The sequence below is a fragment of the Aquila chrysaetos genome, chromosome 21 (genome assembly GCF_900496995.4).
Source record: "Aquila chrysaetos chrysaetos chromosome 21, bAquChr1.4, whole genome shotgun sequence".
In the NCBI taxonomy this organism is placed as follows: domain Eukaryota; kingdom Metazoa; phylum Chordata; class Aves; order Accipitriformes; family Accipitridae; genus Aquila; species Aquila chrysaetos.
Genome location: NC_044024.1, coordinates 20,406,457 through 20,428,086, shown reverse-complemented (window position 1 = coordinate 20,428,086; position 21,630 = coordinate 20,406,457). Strand labels below are relative to the sequence as shown.

Below are 21,630 nucleotides of genomic sequence, written 5' to 3'. Positions count from 1 at the left end.
TGAGTAGTTCTGGATTTTGTTACATGTAAATATTTATTTTAGCAAAGTGAACAGCTAACTTGGGAACATATGTCATAGAAACTTAATTTCTTTCATAAGTTGATGTATTGTCTTGTGATAGTTGGAGGGAGAAGGTGCAAAAGAACAACTTTGTAAATACAGAGTAGTGTCTGACTGAGCGTCCAATCTGGGCGTGCCTAAAAGTCCTCATCCCCTTATAAATTGTTACTTTTACCTTCTCTGTTCTGGAATGCTGCCCATATTGCCTCAGCTCATCTAATATAGTGTACAAGAACACCAGCACTGGTCCTGCAGCTGAATGAACAGCCACATCATTTGGATGTATTTGTGAATTTATGTCCATTTTAAAAATGAATTTTAATATATTGAATGGAACCTTAAGGTGTTGTAGGTTCACTTTAGAAAATGACCTACCAGTAAGTAGTCCTCTTATTTTTAACCCTGATTATGCTGTTGTTTAAACTAGATTTTCTTAAAATAGTAGCTGCTTTCTGACCTTCCTTAAGATTAGCTGCTTAGATAAGCAGAACTTGCTAGCAAATTCACACCTAGCAGCTCAGGTTTTGATTGTGAGGCTGATCTCTTCAGGACATGTAATGATTTCAGGAAACCCACCAAATATATTGTCTGTTATATGGGTAAAGAATGAAATTAATAAAATGCTTGTTTCTGAAATACAGTAGCTGGAAGAGTTGCTTATTTGATCATTTAGTCCTGAGAATGGCTGAAAGAATATGCTGTGCCCTCAGAAGTATTTAATAACTTTTTCAGTAATTATATAGTATTTTAAATTTAAAAATTGCAGATCTTGCTTCCAGCTTCTGAAGCCAGTAGATTGTGGTGATTGTCTTTGGATCATCATTTATTGGCAGTAATGAACCTTACACATTGACTACATGTGTTGAAGGAGTAATGCAATATAAACTGTTTTTAAGAATCTCAGCATATTTCCCACAAGGAAGAATGTTATCACAGAATAAATTTCCTCCTGTTCAGGGAAGTCTATGGGGTTTTGAGATGTGCTCCAGTCTTTATGAATTTTGCTAGATGGACGTCATTATCCTAGTAAGTTGAGGTGTTTGCATATATGTGTGTACTTGGACACAGGGTAATGGATTTCAGACACTTTACTCAGTAGTTAATTCTTTTTCTGACTGTGTAAAAGTAGTCAAGCAAGTAGTGCTTTTTCAACTCACATCAAAATATGTGTTAAGTGGCACTGTAGTGGAAAAACTAGCTGCTGCTTTTTTTTTTTTTTTTTTCATCTAGCTGCAAAAGGCTCTTTATATTGGCTTTCAGAATAGGAAAAATATCATCCATGGGCTTCTCTAAATTTTCACTTCAGAACTCGCTTTGAACTTTAGATAAGTTGCTGAAGAAACTGGCTTCTATTCTTGATTCAGAAAGTGCTTACACACTCAAGTAAATGTTGAATAGCACCTTGAACCTTGCCAAAGCTACTCAGTCTTACATTCTTTGAAGCAATAAATTGTTTTCTGATCTTTAGAATATGGTTAATGTTACATGTCTCTCTCTCTCTACGCACTTCTGTAATACTGCTACATAGAAGGAAACATACAGAAGTGTAAGATGAATGTGTTTTTTCTCAGATGTTTTTTTTTCAATCCTGGAGGTTTGTAATTGTCTCTTCCACAATTTAACAGATAGTTTCATTTGTGAATTGTCCCTTTGTTCTTTTACATTGCATCATAAAAAATCAGAATAGGAGTCTGCAGTAAACATCAGGAGGCCATTTGGTCTTTTCTCTCGTTAAAGGGCGGAATCAAATATATTTGCAGTATTCCTGACAGTGGCCTGTTTTTTTGGAGGCCTTTGAGGATACACTGATGATGGCAGCTGTACGTCCTCCCAGGCAGTCAATCCCAGCATTCATGTTTCTTACCATTAGGATTTTTTAAACTGAACGTTTTACAGTTTAGGTTTCTTAGCATCTTCTGTTGCCAGATGTTCGTCTAAGTCTCCGAGTTAAGTAGCTGGCCAACAATTTCCTTGTCTTTCTTCTCATAAATGATAGTTGTTTTTCCTTTATACTCATTAATATTCATATGTCATGTTGCAGATTGATTGTCTTCATTGTGCCTGTTTTTCTTTCTTTTCAGTAACCTGATTTATTTCCAGTTTCTCCAAGAGAATCTATTACTGTGATTGTTGGTCTTTTTTGCACTTGTGTCTGTTTCGTTTGAGGAAATTTCCTTTCCTGTGAGGAGCTACTGACTTTTTCTTCCTTTTCTTGCTTCTCTTGTCTTCCAGAGAATCTTATGTATTAATTCCCTACATTTATCAAATTCTGTCTTTATAAATTTGGGGTGGGGGTTTGCCATTCTCACTTATTCCCCTTTGGAAGTTCATGAACTCTTGTCTTGACTTTCTTGTGTCTTACCAGATTTTTTTCCAGAATATATCTGGTAAGCTAAAATGTTCTCGCACCATGTTGTGTGCTTGTATGACTGTTGCAGAAAGGCACTCACCAGATTTTTTTTGTTGTTGTTGACCAGCTCTTTTTGTTGTTGTTGTCCAGCTCCATAATATCATCCATAAAGTTTCCCATTTCATCCGAACTAGATAACTTTTAACATATCTGCCCCCCTCCTGTGCTTTGGAGTGTATGTACAGATGCCCTTGATAAAGCTATCAGTGTACATGCTCCCACCTCCTTCATTACTAAGCTGTATTCTCTTATATTAAGAAATGCAAATTAGCTCACTGAATTGTGACATCTGGCAATGCCACAGCCTGGAGTATCACAAAGTTTATAGTGCATCAGTTAGCAGGGAGGCTGCTTTCTGTGATTGTGAATAAGGCTGGCATTGCTTGTGTGAGGGATCACAGCGTACTGTTCTAATGATAAACTTTAATTTCTCTTTCTCCAGATGCTTCTAGTTTGAAACAGTATTACGCGAGGGTTTAGCATTATTTGAAGGTGTAGCATGATCCCAAATAAGATAGAGTAAGCTTTATGTTAAAAAATATAAACGCTAAAATTTCTAGAATTTAGGAACAATAGCTTGTTCACTTGTGTAAAACAAAAAGGACAACACTGCCATTGCAACTTTGCTTGTTTAGAGTACTTTCTGGGTGTGTTGTAGCTTGGAAATCCTCAGAGCTGAAGTGGAAGCACTCTGGTATTACAAAGGGATGAGCGTGCTGACTTTTCAAAGTGTCTGATCCTACAGCCCTGGGTGTCAAGTAACATTAGGGCTGTAGAGACTTTCTTCACTTCTCTGGTTATAAAAGATGGTAGGTTAAATAACTATAATTAAAATGTCTGTCTAAATATCATTTTACCTCTCAGTTCATCAATTTTAATCCTTTTCAATTCAAAGTCCTACAAGTTTTTTTATTACTTGGAAGTCTTCAAGTGAAACCAAAAAAGTTCTCACTCATCTTTTATAAAGGTAGAGAAATATTCTTGTCTGTTACCCATTCTTTCCCCTATTCTTCCCAATTTCATCCCCTTTCTTTTCCTCGCTATCCATAATAAGGAAACTTCGTGCTGCTTCTGAACGTATCAGAAAAAGACCAATGTATTCATACTTTTTGCCTTTTGCCCCACACCCCAACTTAAAGAATCCCTTCACTTTTTTATTAAATGAACTGGTAAATAAAAGGCAGCTTGTATCCATTGCTGCTTTATATTAAAAGAAGATATTTTTAACAATGCTTTCTACATGATGTCAGTGTATGTTACTGACATGCTGGCTCTTACTGTGATAGCTGACTGATTACTAAAATAGCTTGCACAGTTTTGCTTTCAGTCTAAATATTTTCAGTAACATATACCAAGCAGGTCAATAATTGGTTTAGGTGATTTTGATTGTAAAACATTAGTAAGAAATATGCTTAGGGCACTGGTAAGCATGGTGTATAAGAGATTATTTTGAGACATTCAGTGTTTATATAGGTTTATACCTTGTGTTTATATAGGTTTATGCCTTGTGACCTTCATGTGAGTGTTCCAGTTCTCCACAAGTTGTAACAGATTAATGCTCAAGTAAAGTACAGGCCTGTCCTAGTTTCTTCATTAATGAAAATAGTGTAATAGTAGCTGAAGTGACACATGGGGCAGAACTCTGATCGGGTGACCCATGCTCCTGTGCTTCAGCCACACATTTTCTGGCTAGCCTTTAAGGTCAGTGTTTAGGGTGTTAGATACATGCATATATTTCAGTAGTCTATCAGGGAGACAGACTATGTATGCATGCCCCTTTTGATGACAGCAATTGTATATAAGGAAGCAATATTAGTTTAAGCCCTTACCGTGTTGCAAGTGTCTCTTTAATTCAGTTTTGCAGCTGAAAGTAGGGAAAACTGATACATATGATGAGCTGGTTTTCATGGAGTAGTGCATGACAACCTCTATGGCAAATAACCGAAACAGTTGCCTGCTATTTAGATCAGAGCTGGGCAAGACTTTTTAGTAAATAGTAAATTAGGCAATGGCTGGATGGAAACTTTATAATCTTCAAGTTGCTTGTGAATTTGCTGTGGCACCTGTAAACAGTTTTAGATGGAAATATTTTTTTCAGTGTCTGGCTCACAAACAAACAAAAAAATCACAAAATACAGACCCTTATGGAAGAAGAATGATTAAGTTATTTAGAGATGCTTCTAAGGGTCTGGATATGGTCCCTTCTTCTGCTTCTGTGCAGTTTGAAACATCTTCCACCAACTTTCAGCTACTGATTATTCAGGGTGCTCAGCATCACTCCTGTTGTTAACACTGTCAGCAGCATATGTCGGAGGTTCCTGGCACCAGGATGAGAAGCTGGATAACCCATCAGACAAATGAATTTCCAAGTCTCTTGGTTCAAGAGGGCTTACTCCCAAGCTCGAAGCTGTTTTGCTTTTTAATAAGATGCTTCACCCTAAATTGAGTAAGAGAACTACTTGAAGCTGATTGTTAGAGCCCTCCCAGGGAAGTGCAGCATCTGATTTGGTGAGTGTTTTTTAAAAAAAACAACCACCACCACCACAACCCCACACCCCCCCTCAGCTTTCATACTAGATCAAGAGGGAGCCAGAGTCGGAAAGGTGAGCGTGCTCCACCTCCATATGCTCTCCTACTTTTGTGGGATATGTGGCTTCAAACTTCTTTAGGCAAAAAGAGGACGCAGGTCTTCAGCATGTGATGCGTATCCTTGCTGTACGTCATTGGATAAAATGGACTCCTCGCATCACATCTGCCACCTCTTCTGCTTTTTACTAGAGATTTTCTCTTCTGTTGTTCTCTTCTGTTTTCTTTCAAGTGCCTGGAGGTGCAAATTTTCATTTTAGGTCTGACTGTGTTGCGTAATAAACTCTTCCTTTTTATTCTAAGAAAAACAGATAACAGATGAAAATCAGGATTTTTTTTTTCAAGTTGAAAATGTGCGTATTTACTTAGCTGTTCTTGACATCGATATCTGTGGAGTTTGGCACTTAGCCTCAGATCTCAGATTTGCAGTTATGTTAGATGGCAAGTTTATTTGTGGGTTATTGGCTTTAAAACACAAGAAGAGCATTGTAGGCTTGGAGAAAATAGGCAAGCAGCTGAAACCAAGGATGCCAATAAAAAGCAAAAGAACATCACTAGAAAGAAACAAATTCATTTCTCTGCATAGCTTGTCCAGGTTCTATAAGCTGGTTTTCTATTGTCTGTCTTTAGTGCAAGACTAGAAATGCTCTGTAAAGTTTTGAATGGCAGACTTGGACTTTATATTAGGCTGTGAGAATTAATCCTAAAATGTAGCAGTCAGTGTTTCTAGTTCAGAGATGGAAGAATTAATGCAAGTGTGAGACCCTCCTCTAATTCTGTGTACAGTGCTGGACACTGATGTTCAAGAAGGCAAATTTAAACTGGAAAAAGGTGTAGAGAAAAGCTGTTATGGTCAGAATGGAAAGAGCCCCTTTGAGAGGAAACTGAATGAACACAACCCATTTAGCTCAGCAAAGTGAAGTCTGGAGAGGCATATGAATTCTTTCTATAAATACTTTGGGGAATAATAACCGGGAAGGGAAAAGAACTATTTAAACTAAAGGACAATGTTGGCACAAGAATAGCTAGGTACAAGCTGACTGGGAAAACATTTCGGCAGGAAATCGGGACGTTTCCAGAAGTTCTGAACTTCAGTGAGGTTTTGAGGCAACCTTCTAATTTTGCATTTTGGGGGTTTTGTCCCCATTATTTCTAGTTTTTAAGATGGAGAATGTGGATCATTTATGAACAGAATTATATAATATAATTATTCCTTATGATAGTAGGAGCCCTGAAGGTCCCTTTCAGCCTTATTTCTTGAATCTTTCAGAGTTAGAATCCTCTTGGGTCACTGACTGCTCTGAACCTTTGGTCCATATTACACTTTGAAGACATCTGTGATGGTAATTAAGAAAAGTAATTCTGTTCAGTAGGCTTATATCTTCTATGTAGATATGCTGATACCTTTAGTGGCTCCTGGGAAACAAGGAGGCAAGTGTGGGGGATACAGAAGTTGGAAGGCTGGAAAAATATCTTGAGTCAGATTTTGTGATGTATAGCATGTATAGCTACCAGTGGTGTTCATTTACCCAATGGATAGAGGTTTAAATTTAGTCCAAATGGTATGTTTATATTACTACTACCACTGGTACAAAAATATATATATATAACCTTTACTTTTTCTGTTGGTACTCATTGACAAGGACCTTCAAAGCATATGCAAATGTTTTAGTAATCTATTTGACATTCAGTGATGGTCTCTGGATGTTTTCTTCTGTTGTCCTTCTAAAGTAGCAGTAACGATGCATCCTAGAAGGAATTCCCTTTTGACAAGAAAGTAAATGCGTATATGTTTCCCTGAATTATAGCCCGCCACTAAGTGTATTACAGCTAATAAATCTCATAATCCAAAGATAAAGGTCAAGAGAATAATCCTGAAGTCCAATTTGAATCTTATTCAGGCTTGTTTCTGTGCAAGGGGAGAGAGTGTCTTCAGTGCCATTGCAATCTAATAATTTTGTTAATACCATTTAGGGGAACTGGAATACCTTTCTTGAAAATTCTAGTAAAATGCCACTTGTTGATCTGAATGGAGGATAGTGTAATAACCTGCATTCTACTAAATGTTAGGTAATAGTCCCTTCTGGCTTTATGCTCGTCAGTTTTTATCAAACAACTTTAAAAAAAAAAAAAAAAAAAAAAGGAAATCCAAAAGAAAGATATGACTTCAGCTTCCTCTTCTATTCATCATCATTGAAAGAAGGGAACTCGTCCAGTTTAATCAAATAAGGAGGAAGTTGCTCTACCAGCAGGCGATAACAACGGGTTTTGGAAAGTTGAGAGGACTGGATGCTACTGCATTGGTGCTATAGAGACTGAGAGGCATATCCTTTTCTGCCGTCACTTGATGAATATCTTGTGCCATACCACACGAAGCAAATGGGATGAAAGGAGAAAAGGAGTATGAGCTATTCCTTGAAAGTCCAAAACCTCACACATAGGGGTATGTATATACCCCTAGTACAGTTACCTCCATCTGTTACACTGCGCAGTGATTCATGCAGTTGTGCAGTGGCTGATCTGCTCATCTAATAAAGCTCTTGGCCTTAGTGTATTTTAAGAATCTCAGCATAACTAGAAAGGGAGGTTCTGTTTCACAAAATACAGAGAAACTTGCAGATTATATTTTTACTGATCCTTCAGGTGAGGAGTCAGACAAGACATGGTTACCAAAGGTTGTCTTGCAGTGCAGAGTTGTTAATCTTAACAGTGCACTGTTGTAAATCTATTCATTCTTTGCAGCTGTTAGTAGTAACAGATGATGATTCTTATTTTTTGATACAGCCAACTTGACTTTTTGTGAATTTTTGACTGTATCTATGCTTCTGGATCTGCTCCCCTCCTTAAAGGCACATGTGGTAATTATTTGCTTTGTAATCTCTTGCTTCTCATATGCTAGAGTAAGGTAGGTTACTTCATCCTAGACTTCTTGATCATCATAGCAATGGCTATGGACTATATAGTAAGGACACTGTGTAAGAAACAGCTGTAAAGAAAAACAAGATGAATTCAGCATGATGGTTTGTACATGTGTATAATGCTGAAGAGCAGTGCCTGACCAAATAGCTTTGGAGAGAAATCAGCTGTGCATCCTTAAGTGTGTGTGTGGTGGTGGCAGGTGCTCTAAATGTCAGAGATGCACCTTGGTTCTGTCAGCGTTAGTGCAGCGCGGCTGTAGTCATCATATGAAGAATGATACATATTTATGCCTGAATGGCCTATGACTTTCCACAAAAAATAACACCAGATTTACTTCAGGATTTAAGGGTGAGGTTCTCCGCAGCTGGGGGGGGAGTGGGGGGTGGGAAGGGGTTGCTTGTTCTGCAGAAATGTGAACCTATTTGTGACCAAGAATACTTTATGTCAAGTTGTTTAACTGAATTTTTTTTTTTTTTTTTTTTTTTTAAGCCTAACAGTAAGGGAAAATGCACTCTTGTTTGTGTAATCCACTTTGCTTTGTATCCTTTCTGGAAAAAGAGTAAATTTTATATTCTTTTCTTCTCTATATGTCCCTGTTCATCTCAGGATTAGAAGTCTTTGTTAGAGTTGAGGACTGGGTATCCGGGAGCCATGTGCACTCCCCCGAGAAATTCAAGTTTGTGTAGTTTTCTGTTGCTTGCATATTGATGTGATGCTCTAGAACTGCAAGGAGAACTTTGGTCCCAATAAGTTGTATGGTTTGTCTCTTTTTTTGTTAACTTAGTGTATATATTGGTACAAAGTTGTTTGATAGTAGAAGTATTTCTTTGTAACTGTCACACTCATATAATTGAGATATGTTCAGCTTACTAGAGATTTTGCTCCGCTCCTCATCATATTTGAGGTTCTTAAATACTAACTTGGGATTCATGGAGAAAATATCCTTTCCTCAGGCAGTTCTTTAAGTTTGGAGAGTGTTCCTAAATTTTGTTTTCCCAGGATTTCAGGTAGCTTCTTGCCAGCAGTGTTAAGGACCAAAGTATTTGTGTTTAGGTGGTGGGGTGGCTAGTGTGACAGGGGTATCTTTCCTTTCTGTAAAGAATTCCTTATGTACAGATATCTAAGGTGAGGCTTTTCCCATTCACAGAAGGCTAATGGGTAACAGTGAGGGACACTGAGCATATCATATCTGTTACCAAGCAGTTTCATTCTGTCCATTAACTATTCCAGTAATCTTATTTTCTATTATATCACATGAGCAATGTTTCTAGAACAGTCAAAAGAATTGCAAAGAACATTTCTAAATACTATGGCCTGCTCAGATACAGTTATTTTAGAGATTTGGCCCCCCCATTGCCCGAAATGGAAGGGCACTGTTGCTGAAATTTCACACCGACTGTCAATATTGCTTCTGTGATCATGTCTTTTTTTCTTCCCTAAAACAGCCCACTGTTTGTAACGTGGAAGATTGGTCGAGATAAACGATTGCGTGGATGCATAGGTACTTTTTCTGCCATGAACCTGCATTCAGGACTCAGGGAGTACACGCTTACTAGGTAAGATTTTGTTTTCTGTAGCCTTGACTTAAGTATTTAAATAGTCTACTGAGGAGATGATAGGTGTGCTTTGGTTCGTTTTGGGTTTTTTGGCTGTGTCACCGTACTGATCAATGAAAACTTGTGTCTCCTTTTGATGCTAAGTGTATTGCCTGGTTATTTGACTACTTGTGTCATGAGGCTATGGTTTCAGTTAAAAACCATAACTTGAGCCTTTTTTCTTTTTATTGGTCTGGAAAACTACTCTCCAGTAGCTTATTGTAACTGACCGTTATAGTATTTTTTCCAGTGTTCAGACTAATTTTAACCTTAATAGTTAATGTCAGGGCAGAAGACCAGAAAGTCAGATTTGGGGATTATCCTATTCACACTTCTAAAACAGCAGGTATTCTCACCTCTTCTCCATCAGGTGCTTCCAATCAGCTGCAGTTAATTTAATGCTACAAATTTCCATTACATGTTACTCTTCAGATACATCCCAGCCCCTGAGTGGGAAGCTTCTGGATGAGGGAGGTAAGTGATGATAATCCTTCACTCCCTGGCAGCATAATCCTTCATTTTTTGATCTACACCTAAATTCATTCACCTTAATATTGTTCCATTTCCTTTGCATAGAGTGAAAACTAATAAGTTTATCACTAGAGCTAGTAGCAAGCTTTCTACTTGTTTTTTCTAAGAGTTTTCTTAAGTTTATTTTCTAAAGAATCAATGGAATTTTGTTACACTCGGTTACAATAGACTGTTTATAGTGCTTTAAAATAGAAACTACCTTCTGGCTTGTGTAGACCTCTAAAATTGTCATCACTTAAAATAACTGGTGCCTCCAGATCACTTTAGATTTGAGGCTTTCCTCTACTACAGGATCTTCCTCTTTGCTGTTAAAATGCCTTTTCAATCCCAGTATTAAGTAATATTAAAATGAGACATGTTCTTTCTTATGTGACTCCCTAGTTTGTTGCAAGCTGAAGTTCATTTCATGCTTCTCTGCTCAGCTTGAAGAAATCAACTGCTCATCTCCAGGAGTCCTTACAAACTTCTGAAAGACCTAGTTACCTTTATTGTGTTGGTTTTATTTATTATGTGGTCTGGAATGTTTCTGGTCGTGTCCTTTAAAACCTCAGCAATCAAAATGGTCAGTGAGAAGAAGCTTATAATAAAATTCAAAGCAATTTCTCTGTTGAAGGTTAAAAGCCTTAAAATCTTAACCATTAGTGAGCCAGACTGGAGGAAAAACAGCTTGCCCCCTGCACTGGAGAGCTTTTCATTTAAGTGTACGCTTTACAGTGCCTGATCGAGAACAATGAGCTTGTACAGAAAATTGCCCCATAAGACTAGGAAGAAGGCGATAGGCAAAAAAGTAGTCTTTGTTGCTCATAGATTTTTTTTTTTTTTTTCCCATTCTCACAAGTCAGATAGGGCTGTACTCTTGCCTACCTTTAAAAATGCTTATAAGATTCCTGTCACTGCATTCTAACTCTAAAAGCTGAAGTAAAAAGTATATGAAAAGTAATGCAGATTAAAGGGAACTGAAATATTTTCAGTGCAGTATTTAAATGATGACCACATGCTGTGGAAGCTTTTACTAGGCTATTCAGAGGATAGATAATTCAGTAATTTTCAAGATGAGAGAAATGAAACTATATACCAACCTATTTTTCAAAAGTGTTCGTGACATCATCAGTTGTTTTAAAATAAAACATTATATTTAGTGGCATATTGGGTTTTGTTACCTTTTATGGGGAACTTTTTTCATGTCTATGGCACCAAAAACGTTTCCTGTTGTTTTTTAAAAAAAACCCAAACTTCAGATATGACCGTTGAAACATAAAGTGCATATCTGAATGTACGAAAAGGTTGTTCCCGTCTATCAATCATTATTTAAAAAGAGAAAGGGTTACCTCTGATCAGTTTTCCTCATGGTGTTAGTCTTTTCAACTACAGAGCTTCCAGAGGAGAGCATTTGAGGGATAACAGAAGCACCTCTGAAACGCACCTATGAACTTTCAGAGTTTCGAGCTCCACGGGCTTCCCTAGGAGGGATCAGAAACTAGGATATTATAGTTTGATCCAGCAGTATGTGGGCAATAGGCTCCTGCAGAAGATACGACAATTCCTGAAAGAGGAGAAAAAAAAAAAGAAAAACTTCTTCAGGGAAGGCAAAAATTAATCAGCAAAGTAGGTGGAATGAGAATGGATTCCCCACTTCAGAAAGTGGAACTTGACCAAAATTTTCAGTTGAGGATACAGGCAGATAGTCTGACTTTATTTTACTTTGATGCCGGGGGGCACTTCTCTTCAGTTATTCTGAAGATACAGCATGGCTAAACAGAACCAGGTTGTTTGTCTAGTTCATTCTTATCTTTTTCAGCACCTTCTGTGGAATTGTGGCCCAACTTTCAGTGAGTAAAATGGTACAGAAGAACAGCTGTTCTTAAATGCCCAGGTGCTTAGCGATCCGAATATCCTCAATTTCCTTCAAGCATGATTTTATTACAAACATGCTGAGTAGTGCTTAGGATCAAGATAAATCAAATTTTCCTTAATTCTAGTAGTGATCTCTAGTTGTATATTGTATACAATGTGTAGCATATACATATCTATCTGCATACAATAGTGTAGTTTCTTCAAAATGGCATTATGATAGTTCATCTAGGAATCTGAAAGTGAACAATTTCTTTCTTGGGACACCTGCACTCTCCCACTTAAAAAACACCTTTTTGGGGTCTGTCTATAAACAAAAATGGTGATGTTGTATGACCAAGTGAGTTTCTCTTCCCCATTTTGAGCTCTGTAGGTTGTTTTGCTGGTATTGCCAGTACGTTCTAAACAGGAAATTTATGTAGAATGATTCATCACTAATTGGATGCATCTGCCTAAGTTGTGAGGAGGGATGAGAATACCCATAGTTAAAAATGCTAGTACTGTATTCCTAATAAAATCTACATGTTGGAATTCAATTTTCTCTGCAGTTATATCAGTGAAACACAGGGGAAAGAAAGTGTATTATTAAAAACTTCTGCAGAACTTTATGAAAAGATAGATTCAGATTTAGTGATTTTTATGTAGTTTTACTAGGAGGTTAGTTGGATAAAAATCTAACCTTGTCCAAAATGTTTTACAGTATTGAATATTGTATATTAGGATGTAAGAAGTTTATTGTGGACAAAATAGTCCTTTAGACTGAATGTGTTAATTGAATATCCCACCTGAATATGTAAAAATAAACCAATCCAGATTATGAAAAATACCTTGTGTTTTACAGCTCCTTCCAGAAAATACACTGAACTTGGAAGCAGGTTACCACAGAATTCATAACAGGTTGATAAATTACTTTTTCATGTATTCTGTTCGGCAGTAAGACTTAGGTTTTGGCATTGAAGTTTTAAACTCCTGCCCTCTTAACACTTGAGATACTGAATGAAATGGTTTAATTTGTTCATTTTAGTTTAGTTTTTTCTATCCATTTCATATAATTTGAAGTCATATTTTATGCCTAGTGGATATAACAAGTATAGGTGTATAAATTTTTAACTCTGCATTGCTTTGTCCTAGCAAGGCTAGAATATGTATCTGGGGAGGGAAATAGTAGAGAAGAGGCAGATAAAGGGAGATGTTATATGACAGAGCCTTCTGTCATAGAAGAAAGCAGTGAAGAAAAATTGGAGGTCTCCAAGCCTTAAGTGGATTAGCATAATAGCTGAAAACTGGATTTAAATTTTAAAATAATATGTAACTCACCCTCCTTAACTAGGATAGGCCTGTCTCTATTGACCGTATGGTGTTATCAGTCTTTTTGTTGTGTGTTCTACTTACCACTCCACCTGAGAGAAATATGACTGCTGTCAGACATTCAGCCTAGATGTGGTCGATCAAGAAAAGAAAACAAAGAGGGAAGCTTGGGATGAGAAGCACAAGATTGAAGGAAATGAAACCTGCAACCCAACTTTCTCGTAACTGAATTCGGGTGTAGATTCCATGTGAAGATTTGGCTACCAGTGGCATCAACTACGGCTGTGTATTTATTTGTCAGCAATTTCAAGGGTCTTAGTCCTTGTCACTGCCATATCGTCTGCTTGCTGTCTGTGAAAAACATTGCCCCTTTCTTCCTGTTCCACACAGTAAAGTTAACCGTCGAACTGCAAGACTACACTATGGCAAACTTATTTAAGGGGTAAAATTGAAAAAACCTGAATGACTGATCACATTAATATTGATGTGTTGGCCTTATTTACTAGAGGCAAATATTTGTACAGTCAGGGCGGCTTCCCTTTTGTGTTTAGCTGAGGTTACTACTGTTTAATTCCCGTTTCTTTTTACTAATCATAGACTTGTTCAACCTTCCCTGTAATCAGCCCCTACAACCCGGTGCTAACTTCCCAAAGCCTTTACTATCAGGCAGTGTTGCTATGGGTGTAGACAGTCATTGCTGTTGATCCAGGGCAAAGCATACTCGTGTATCTGACTGCAATTTTTGAACTGCAGAGTTGGGGGAATTATATATGGTTTTGACATTTGTTGTGACCTTCACTGTTCACAGAAGTCGTAGTCCAAATTAATTCCTGCAGATAGCATTTTATGTAATATTTCAGAGCACATTGTTGCCTCTGTGTTGCCCACTGATGATATTTTGCAGGCTGTCTTATTTTGTGGCTTTGATTTATAGTAGACCACTGCTGAAAGTCAGCTTTTTTTATTCTATTACTACTCTGCATCTGGTGGCCACCAATGAAAAATGTCTGATAATTGTGAGATGAAGCTTACACTATCACTTTCAAAATTAAACTCTGCAGAGAGCAATGTAGACTCTTGACAGCCTGAACTCACCAGTGTTATGCTATTCTTGTATGTTTAACATTGTCTTTAAAGCCAGGAAGCATCGTGTTGCTTCCTTTTCATTTGTATGTTTCTGTGAAAAGCAGGCGTCTGCTGGTTGCCTCTGAGTTTTCAAGGTCATCTTACTGAGGCAGAGGGCACAGGTTTTGCCCCTACTAAAGGATGACTGGCAACAGAGGGAGGATCTCAAGGTGAGAATCTTAGGGAGATCTACGGTAACATGGTTCTGTGTCTAGTGGAGTGGATGGACAACCAGTGTGTCCCACTGAGCATGTGAGAAGGCAGTGGCAATAGCCATCTGGAATGTGGAACTCCGAACTCCCACTTACCCCTCGTGAACCCAGTTAGTTGTTAAGTTTTTAATGGGGGTTCAACTTACAAAGTCCACTAAGCTTTAATAATGAAAGGGCCGTACATGCTGCCAAAGGCTTTTGAGCCAGTAAGGCTGCAGGCAGCTGGGGCTCCTCGGGCGGTCACAGCACGTGTCTTTCACTTACACCACCACATCCCTTCGCCGAGTGACAGGGAGTCCGCAGCTGGGAGTGATACCGGAGCGTCCTACTTTCCTGGGGAGGTAGGAAGTGGGGTACCAAATTGATACTTAAAACGGCATGCTGAGTGTTTTTCCCTCAGCCTGGGTCGGGGTCTCCCTGGCCCTAAGGAAGGTTCAAGGATGCTGAAGAAGTTGCAGGACTGTTTCATGGGCCCCATTGAAAGATTGGTAGTTGAGGACGTTGCCATGACGTGGGCATCTTCCAGTGACCAGTATAAGGCAGATCCCGCTTGTCATGTTGTCAGCAGCAGAGAGTGTTTTAAGTGATTCTCATCACTTTGTAGCAATCTCCAGTCACTAAAACTCCTCAGCAGAAGAAAGAGGCATCTGAGCCGAAGCCATGTTTGAAAGAGATTTGGAAATACATAAGCACTATAACCTTGTAGCCTTATTGCTCTGAAGGGAGGAGGGAGTAGCTGTGCAGAGAAGGTGGGAATGGACCCGAGGAAACAACAGGCCATATCAAGGCAATAGACCATATTGAAACCAATTTTTACTAGATGTATTTTAAAAACATATTCTGTTGTGACTCAGAGAGAAAGTGCAAGGGCTAAAGATACGGCATCTTTAAGGGTTTTTTTGTTGTGTGGCTGCAGGACTTGTGAGCTGCCTCAGCTGCCAAAATACAGAATACTTGAGATGTTCCTGTTCTGTTTGGTGTTTTTACTCTTTTGTAAATTTGAAGTCTGCTGGCCTGTGCTGCACCTGATTTACCTTTGTGTATAAATCATTTACAAAGGTAGTTGTAATTTTTGCTTTTGCTAACAGGCTTAAATGAGTTCTGTTCTTTAGTTCTCAACAGGTGTCAAATCCGGGCCATGTGCTGTTTCTCTCCCCCAGACAAAGTGCAGTGCAGGAAAGGAGGAGGGTGGAATTCTATTGCAAATGAGTGCCTTTCAATTAAAATCAGTATAGGGGGCAGAAGTATTGAAAGTGATTTCTATCAAGCACAGTTAGACATCATATTTATTAGAAAATGCATCCTTTAAGTTTCTCAAATTGGTAAGCAAAAGCAATTTAATCAGGTTGTTTTCGTTTACAAGTGAGATGAGATGTTATAGAGAGATGTAATCTCTTTTGTGGGGCTGGTGCAGTCACATATAATTAGATAAGCTTTTAGCATACAAGCCTTCCTGTAAGTTGTTAGGAAAACCTTTTTTAAGAAGGCAAGTTAATCTTAAATGCAGTAGGAGCCTGTTCAAGTTCTGATTTTTTTTTTTTTAATTATTATTTTATTTTTATTTTGGTTTGTCCTTTAATTTACATTTCTGTTCCCTTCTGATTATTTTTTGAAGTTACAGCTTTACATGTAAGATGAACAGGGTTTCCATTGGCATTCTGGACATTTAATTATAGTGCTAGTAAAGATAAGGTACATTGTGTTAACATTAATATTTTATCATAATCTTTATAGGAATTGCAGCTGACTTAATAGAATTGTCTTAAACTCTTAAGTCAGAACTGGGCCAAAGTGTATTAAGACAGTTCAGCAGTAAACTTTGCTTTACAAATTAGAAGATATATAGATATGTATATACTTACGGTGGTGTTGACCTCCAGAGGTGGTATTAATAATATTAGAACCCCCTTTTTGTTTTCCAAAATGCTTCTGGTAAAATATAAAATTAAGATATTAGCACCTTAATTATTAAATGATGACTGATCATCTTTAATGAAACTGAGGCAAAATTATTTTAACATATATATATATTTTGTACAGGCTCATGTGTTTTGCCTGCCATGTCATCTGCATAGAGATGAGACTTTACTGAAACTTGGAGCTGCTTATATTTCTAAATTTCATCTAAGCTGAAAAAAGTTTGTTGCTGAACTATTGTAGACATGAATTTTACAAATAACACCATGTTAATTTGGGTAAATACTCAGATCTGTTATAGTGGAATATAATTGTTTAGTAGTAAAATGGATTGTGATGTAAACTCACAATACCAGAAACTTTAAATGAAGTATACAAATTTGAATTTTTGAGCCAGGCTTAGTTACTTTATGTGAGTCAATTCAGTAAGTAGGTCTTCAATGATTTTGTGCACACAGTGCCAGGTCATTATTTCAGGGAACTGTTGCTTAACAGAACTGTCTACTGCCTCTTCTCAAAGTGCAAAGCTAAATACCATACTGGCTCTAGAAGTGGAAAAAACCCCTAAACTTTTGCTTTAATAATGGGTTAAATGCTTCTCCTTATTTCATTATGAAATGAAAATAAAATAATGTCATTTAGGAGAGAGAAGGAGCATGCCCTAATGAATAAGTTTCTTGCACATTATGTGTGTTGGGGATGTAGTAATTCTGCCTGTATTTTTTTTTTCCTTTATTTAAAAAAACAACAACAACAACAAAAAAACCCAAACAGTTTTGTAAACGTTGGTCTAGTTTTCCTGAGAAAAACCTTGCTAGGCCCTTGGACCTGATGGTAGATGATGGGCTGTTTCCTTAGCAACACTTCCTGAAAGAAAGCAAAGGAAAACACTGCAAATGAAAGGACAGTCCTAAGATTATTATCTTTATGAAAGGAGGAGCGCATAATGATGCCTTACCAAAGCTTTTTAAATAGATCCAGGGTTATCAAATATTGATAACCATTTTACCATTTTGTTCAGAAAACTGAATTATAGAATATGAATTCTTTGGCACAGGGGAATGCGTTACTGCATTTGGTGGAATAAACTTACTCTGTGAATTGACTGTTTATGAAAGGTAAATGGAAATCTAGGAAAAATGGAATTTTAGAGTTAAAAATTATTACAAAATTGCTATATCTGTATAAAGTGGCTCAATGAAGTTTGGAGGGGGTTTTGTTGAGACGGTCATAAGTCTAAGGTCTCAGCAGTAGAATTTGGTGTAACTAAGGAAACTGTCCAGAATTAAAATACTTACTACTTCATCTTATTTTAAAAAACATGCATTAAAAATAGGGAATTTCAAAAATGCTTCTCAGAAAATGCATGCTTTGAAAAAGCCATGATCAAGCAAAATAACTTGCATTAGTTGATGTAATTTGCAGTATTTTTAATAAATCGGATATTCCTGAAATTTGATTGAATGTGAATGAGTAACTGGGGACATCTAGCAGTTACTCAGACTTACCAGATGGGTTTCAGGGAGGAGCTATGTCATTTGTGCCTCTCGTCTTTCCCACGATACTCTTGCATTTCATGTTCTTCCCACACAGTCTCCTTCTGTTATGGTAAGAAAATGGTGCACACCCTGTAAGTTCAAAGACAGAGTTCTAGTTGAGGTGAAGCACTAGTTTGGTTGAAAGTCAGATTTGTATTTGTCTTTGAATATTACTTGACATAAGTATTTGGGAGGAAGGGTGGAGTCAGGGAAACTGGCTGCCCTGGTTTTCCTAGCAAAGCTCTCCGTTACCGTAACTCTTACTTTTCCATTACTAGTATGGATAATTGTCGGTACTCCATGGTTTTTGGTCAACTTTTTCATCTTTTTGTATGATACTCTTAAAGGGAATGTCTTCAAAACATTTCCTAAAAATCTTCTGGAATGTCATTTGCTTTTCATTGAGTCTTTTGGTGACTTGTTGATTTCTTAAGCGCTACAAAGACATACTGGGTTATGGGCCAGTGCTGAAGAATACAAGATAGGACTGTGTGCTCGCATAGCAGAGCGGTGTAGATGAAGTGTCTCAGAGCACTTGCCTTTTAAAGAAAGGTTTTGCGTATTTGGAAACTCTTAGCTAGGACAGAATGGAAGAAGTTGGCATAGAAGTTACCTGCTTCTGGGCAAGTTTCTCTGGCTGTTCTCAGCAGTAGATGTTTATTTTTAAGATAGAGTAAGGGACATTTCCCACAACTTTATTACTAAGGCAGGGAGGGGAGGGTGGTAGAGAAAACTTCCCGCTGCACATACTGGCCAGTGTTTTTATGTGCTAAATATGAGAAGGCTGTTAACATAGCTTGTCCCTCACTTCCTAAGACACTGAAATTGAGGTGCAGCAGTGGTATGTATATTAGTTACCTCACCCAGTACAAGTAAATTTAAAGGCTTTGTTTGGCTTAGGGAGCTAATTTTTTGGTGAAATCTACTGTTTTAATACAAGTTATCAGGGATTAAACGAGGTCAAAGAAAAAAGAATTGTCTCATGCTTATAAGCTGTATACTCTGCAGCTTTGTGTGGGAGGCACTGTGGGAAAGGAGTCTCAATTAAAGTTTTCAGTCTGTCAGCACCTCCTCCATTTAGGTGTTTTCTGATGCTTCCTTTTAAGACTGTATAAAAAAGAAACAGCACGAACTGGGTGTGGGGGACCAGGCTCCAAAAGCCCTTGCTATCTCTGTTCACTTTAACACAAAGATGTTGAAGCTTTGAAATTGAATTTACCATTTTCCATAGACCACAGTAATGAGAATTAAAATGCTCTTGTAAACTGTAGCAGAATTTTCTGGTATTTTTAAGTAGTACCAACAGATACCTGTTTCTAAAAATCATTCCTGTTGACACCAGGAAGAGAGAAGTGTCCTTTACAGAGCTGTACAGTTGAGATGGTGGAAAAGCTCTTGGAAGAAATAGCATACCCACCTCTGGTGGCATGTAAGCAGCCATATAAAATGCTGAAGAATGTCTGAAGACATTTAAGCCTAAACACGCTTCAGATGCTGAGGTAGTCCAAAAGTCTTAAAGGCTCCAGCACTCTGTACTATTTCAACTCGTATCATGTATGTATTTGTGAGCATGTGATCTTGGGAGGGGTGATGGCAGAAAGTTGACCTGTCTTGAATTTCATCATTTACAAATGACTTAAGTTTTACTATTCGTTTGATGTATTGTAGGAGGGAATATATATTTACCTGAAAATAACAGGGTGGTGGGTTTTTTTTTTTCCTAACATGATTTCAAAATATAATATGAGGGACAAAAGCACTCCAGGTTTGTCTCCTCCCTTTGAATTGTTGATGCACTTTTCAAATCCTGCCATTTTTGACTGTACTCTATAAAAGTGTATGGAGTGATAGATATACTTCATACAAGTATATATTGGTGATAGCCTTTATTTTAGAAACAGAAATTGAATGTCCTTTGATTTCTTAGCTATCTATGTAAATGACAATGCATTGATACAGTTTACAAAGCATCTAATGCTGTGAAAGCATGTAAATAAACAGTTCTTTAGAAATATTTGATGTAGATCCAAAAAATATTTCTAACCTCACAGACTTCTACTTTTATGTGAATTTTCAAAACTTTAATTAAACTTTTCTAAATATAGTTGTAATTAACACACAGAGAATAGCTTTTTGACCATAGTGGCGAATAGCTTTTTTTTGGCCATCAATACCAATTTCAGTAGGACTGATAACACTCAATTGTTAAAGCAAGGATATTGGGGGTGGGGTGGGGGTGACATGCACCTGTGTTTTACATATAATATACAGGCTACAAAGTCTGTCAGCTCATATGCTTAAATTTAGGTTTGCTGTTCCAATGCAATGGTATAATCTTTGTTTCTTAGTGCAGATTACTTGCAATAAAGGGTCAATAGTTAGGCAAGCAGTCTCTCAGGCTGGGGAAGTACAGTATATAAATAACTCCCACAAGAACTTAGGGAACTTGTACAGATGTTAAGGAGTGCTCTGATGTGCCTGAGCACAGCTCTTGGGAACTTCCCCATCTGTCATAAGCTGCAACCCCAGATTCATTGAAAAGGGCCTTTGCAATAATGGCAATTACTAGCGGTTGTGTAAGTCAGTATATGAAATCAGGTATATCAAACTTTTACCAGCAAGGATATTTGACTTTGTTGAAGTGAATAATGTTACACCTTTTTATTTTTACTGAATTTTTCAGTTGAGTAAATGTTATTTAGTTTTAATTTGGTTTGATTTGACAGGGGAAAAGAAGAAAAGTTCTTGGTTTTTTGAACAGTACAACTTTTTGATACTTCTAATTCACCTAATTTTAATGACTTATACTTCTGTAATACCATAAACTAAAATAGGTCCCCAGCTACCTGTAACATGCAATTAATTTGCCACCATAGATACCAGCCTAATTGCCAGTAACGTTTTCAGTGTTTTATTCATAAACAAAAGCGAGATTAGAAATACATTCACACTGGTACATTCAAACCATTTTTCTCTGTTTAGGAGACTATTCATTTTTTCTCTATGAGAAGAGTTGCTAAAGCGAATTATTTAGAATAAAAATATATTTAGTATGTAATTAAAAGTTTAAGTAATTATTTTTCTTCAAATATTGGCTTATATCCCATTCAACTGAAGTGTCAGTGCAAAGACAAAAATCTTTAAAGCCAAAATATAATCTGACTCAACTGTATGGAAGTTGAGATTTGAATGTCTGCATTTAGAAAAGTTCTTTGTGCATATGTATATTTCTAACAGCTTCGGTTCTTATGAAGGACAATTACGAGAGCTGCTTCTGTTACCTCTAGGCCAGTTACTTCCAGGTGCTGTTGCTAAAGCCCCACAGATAGCATGTTGGTTTTGCCATGAAGAAAAAAAGTGCTTGTTAAATATATGAACACAAAGAAGGGAAAGGGGAAATGTAATTTTAAAATAACTGAAAGGTCACTGCAACCTCAGTCCTGTAACAGGGCATCGCTGCTTTTCACCAGAAATATTTTTACATGTTCTGTCAAGATATTGATGCTGGTTTTGTTTCTGTTCCCAGAAGCTTCTACACAATTTGCAAGCTGGTTAGATGGCCCTTTCTCATCTGTGCT

General features: G+C 37.4%; 1 protein-coding gene across 4 annotated transcripts in view; it reads left to right on the top strand.

The window, feature by feature from the left end:
- Positions 1-21,630, top strand: part of AMMECR1 (AMMECR nuclear protein 1) — a 108,136-nt gene that overhangs the window by 53,916 nt on the left and 32,590 nt on the right. For all 4 annotated transcript variants that reach the window (XR_003920922.2, XM_041119139.1, XM_029997256.2 and 1 more), the window contains exon 3: positions 9,421-9,531. Coding sequence is in view for 3 of the 4 variants with exons in the window: in XM_041119139.1 (XP_040975073.1) it covers positions 9,421-9,531 (111 nt within the window). In the remaining variant the exon portion in view is untranslated. The remainder of the gene's footprint in view (positions 1-9,420; positions 9,532-21,630) is intronic.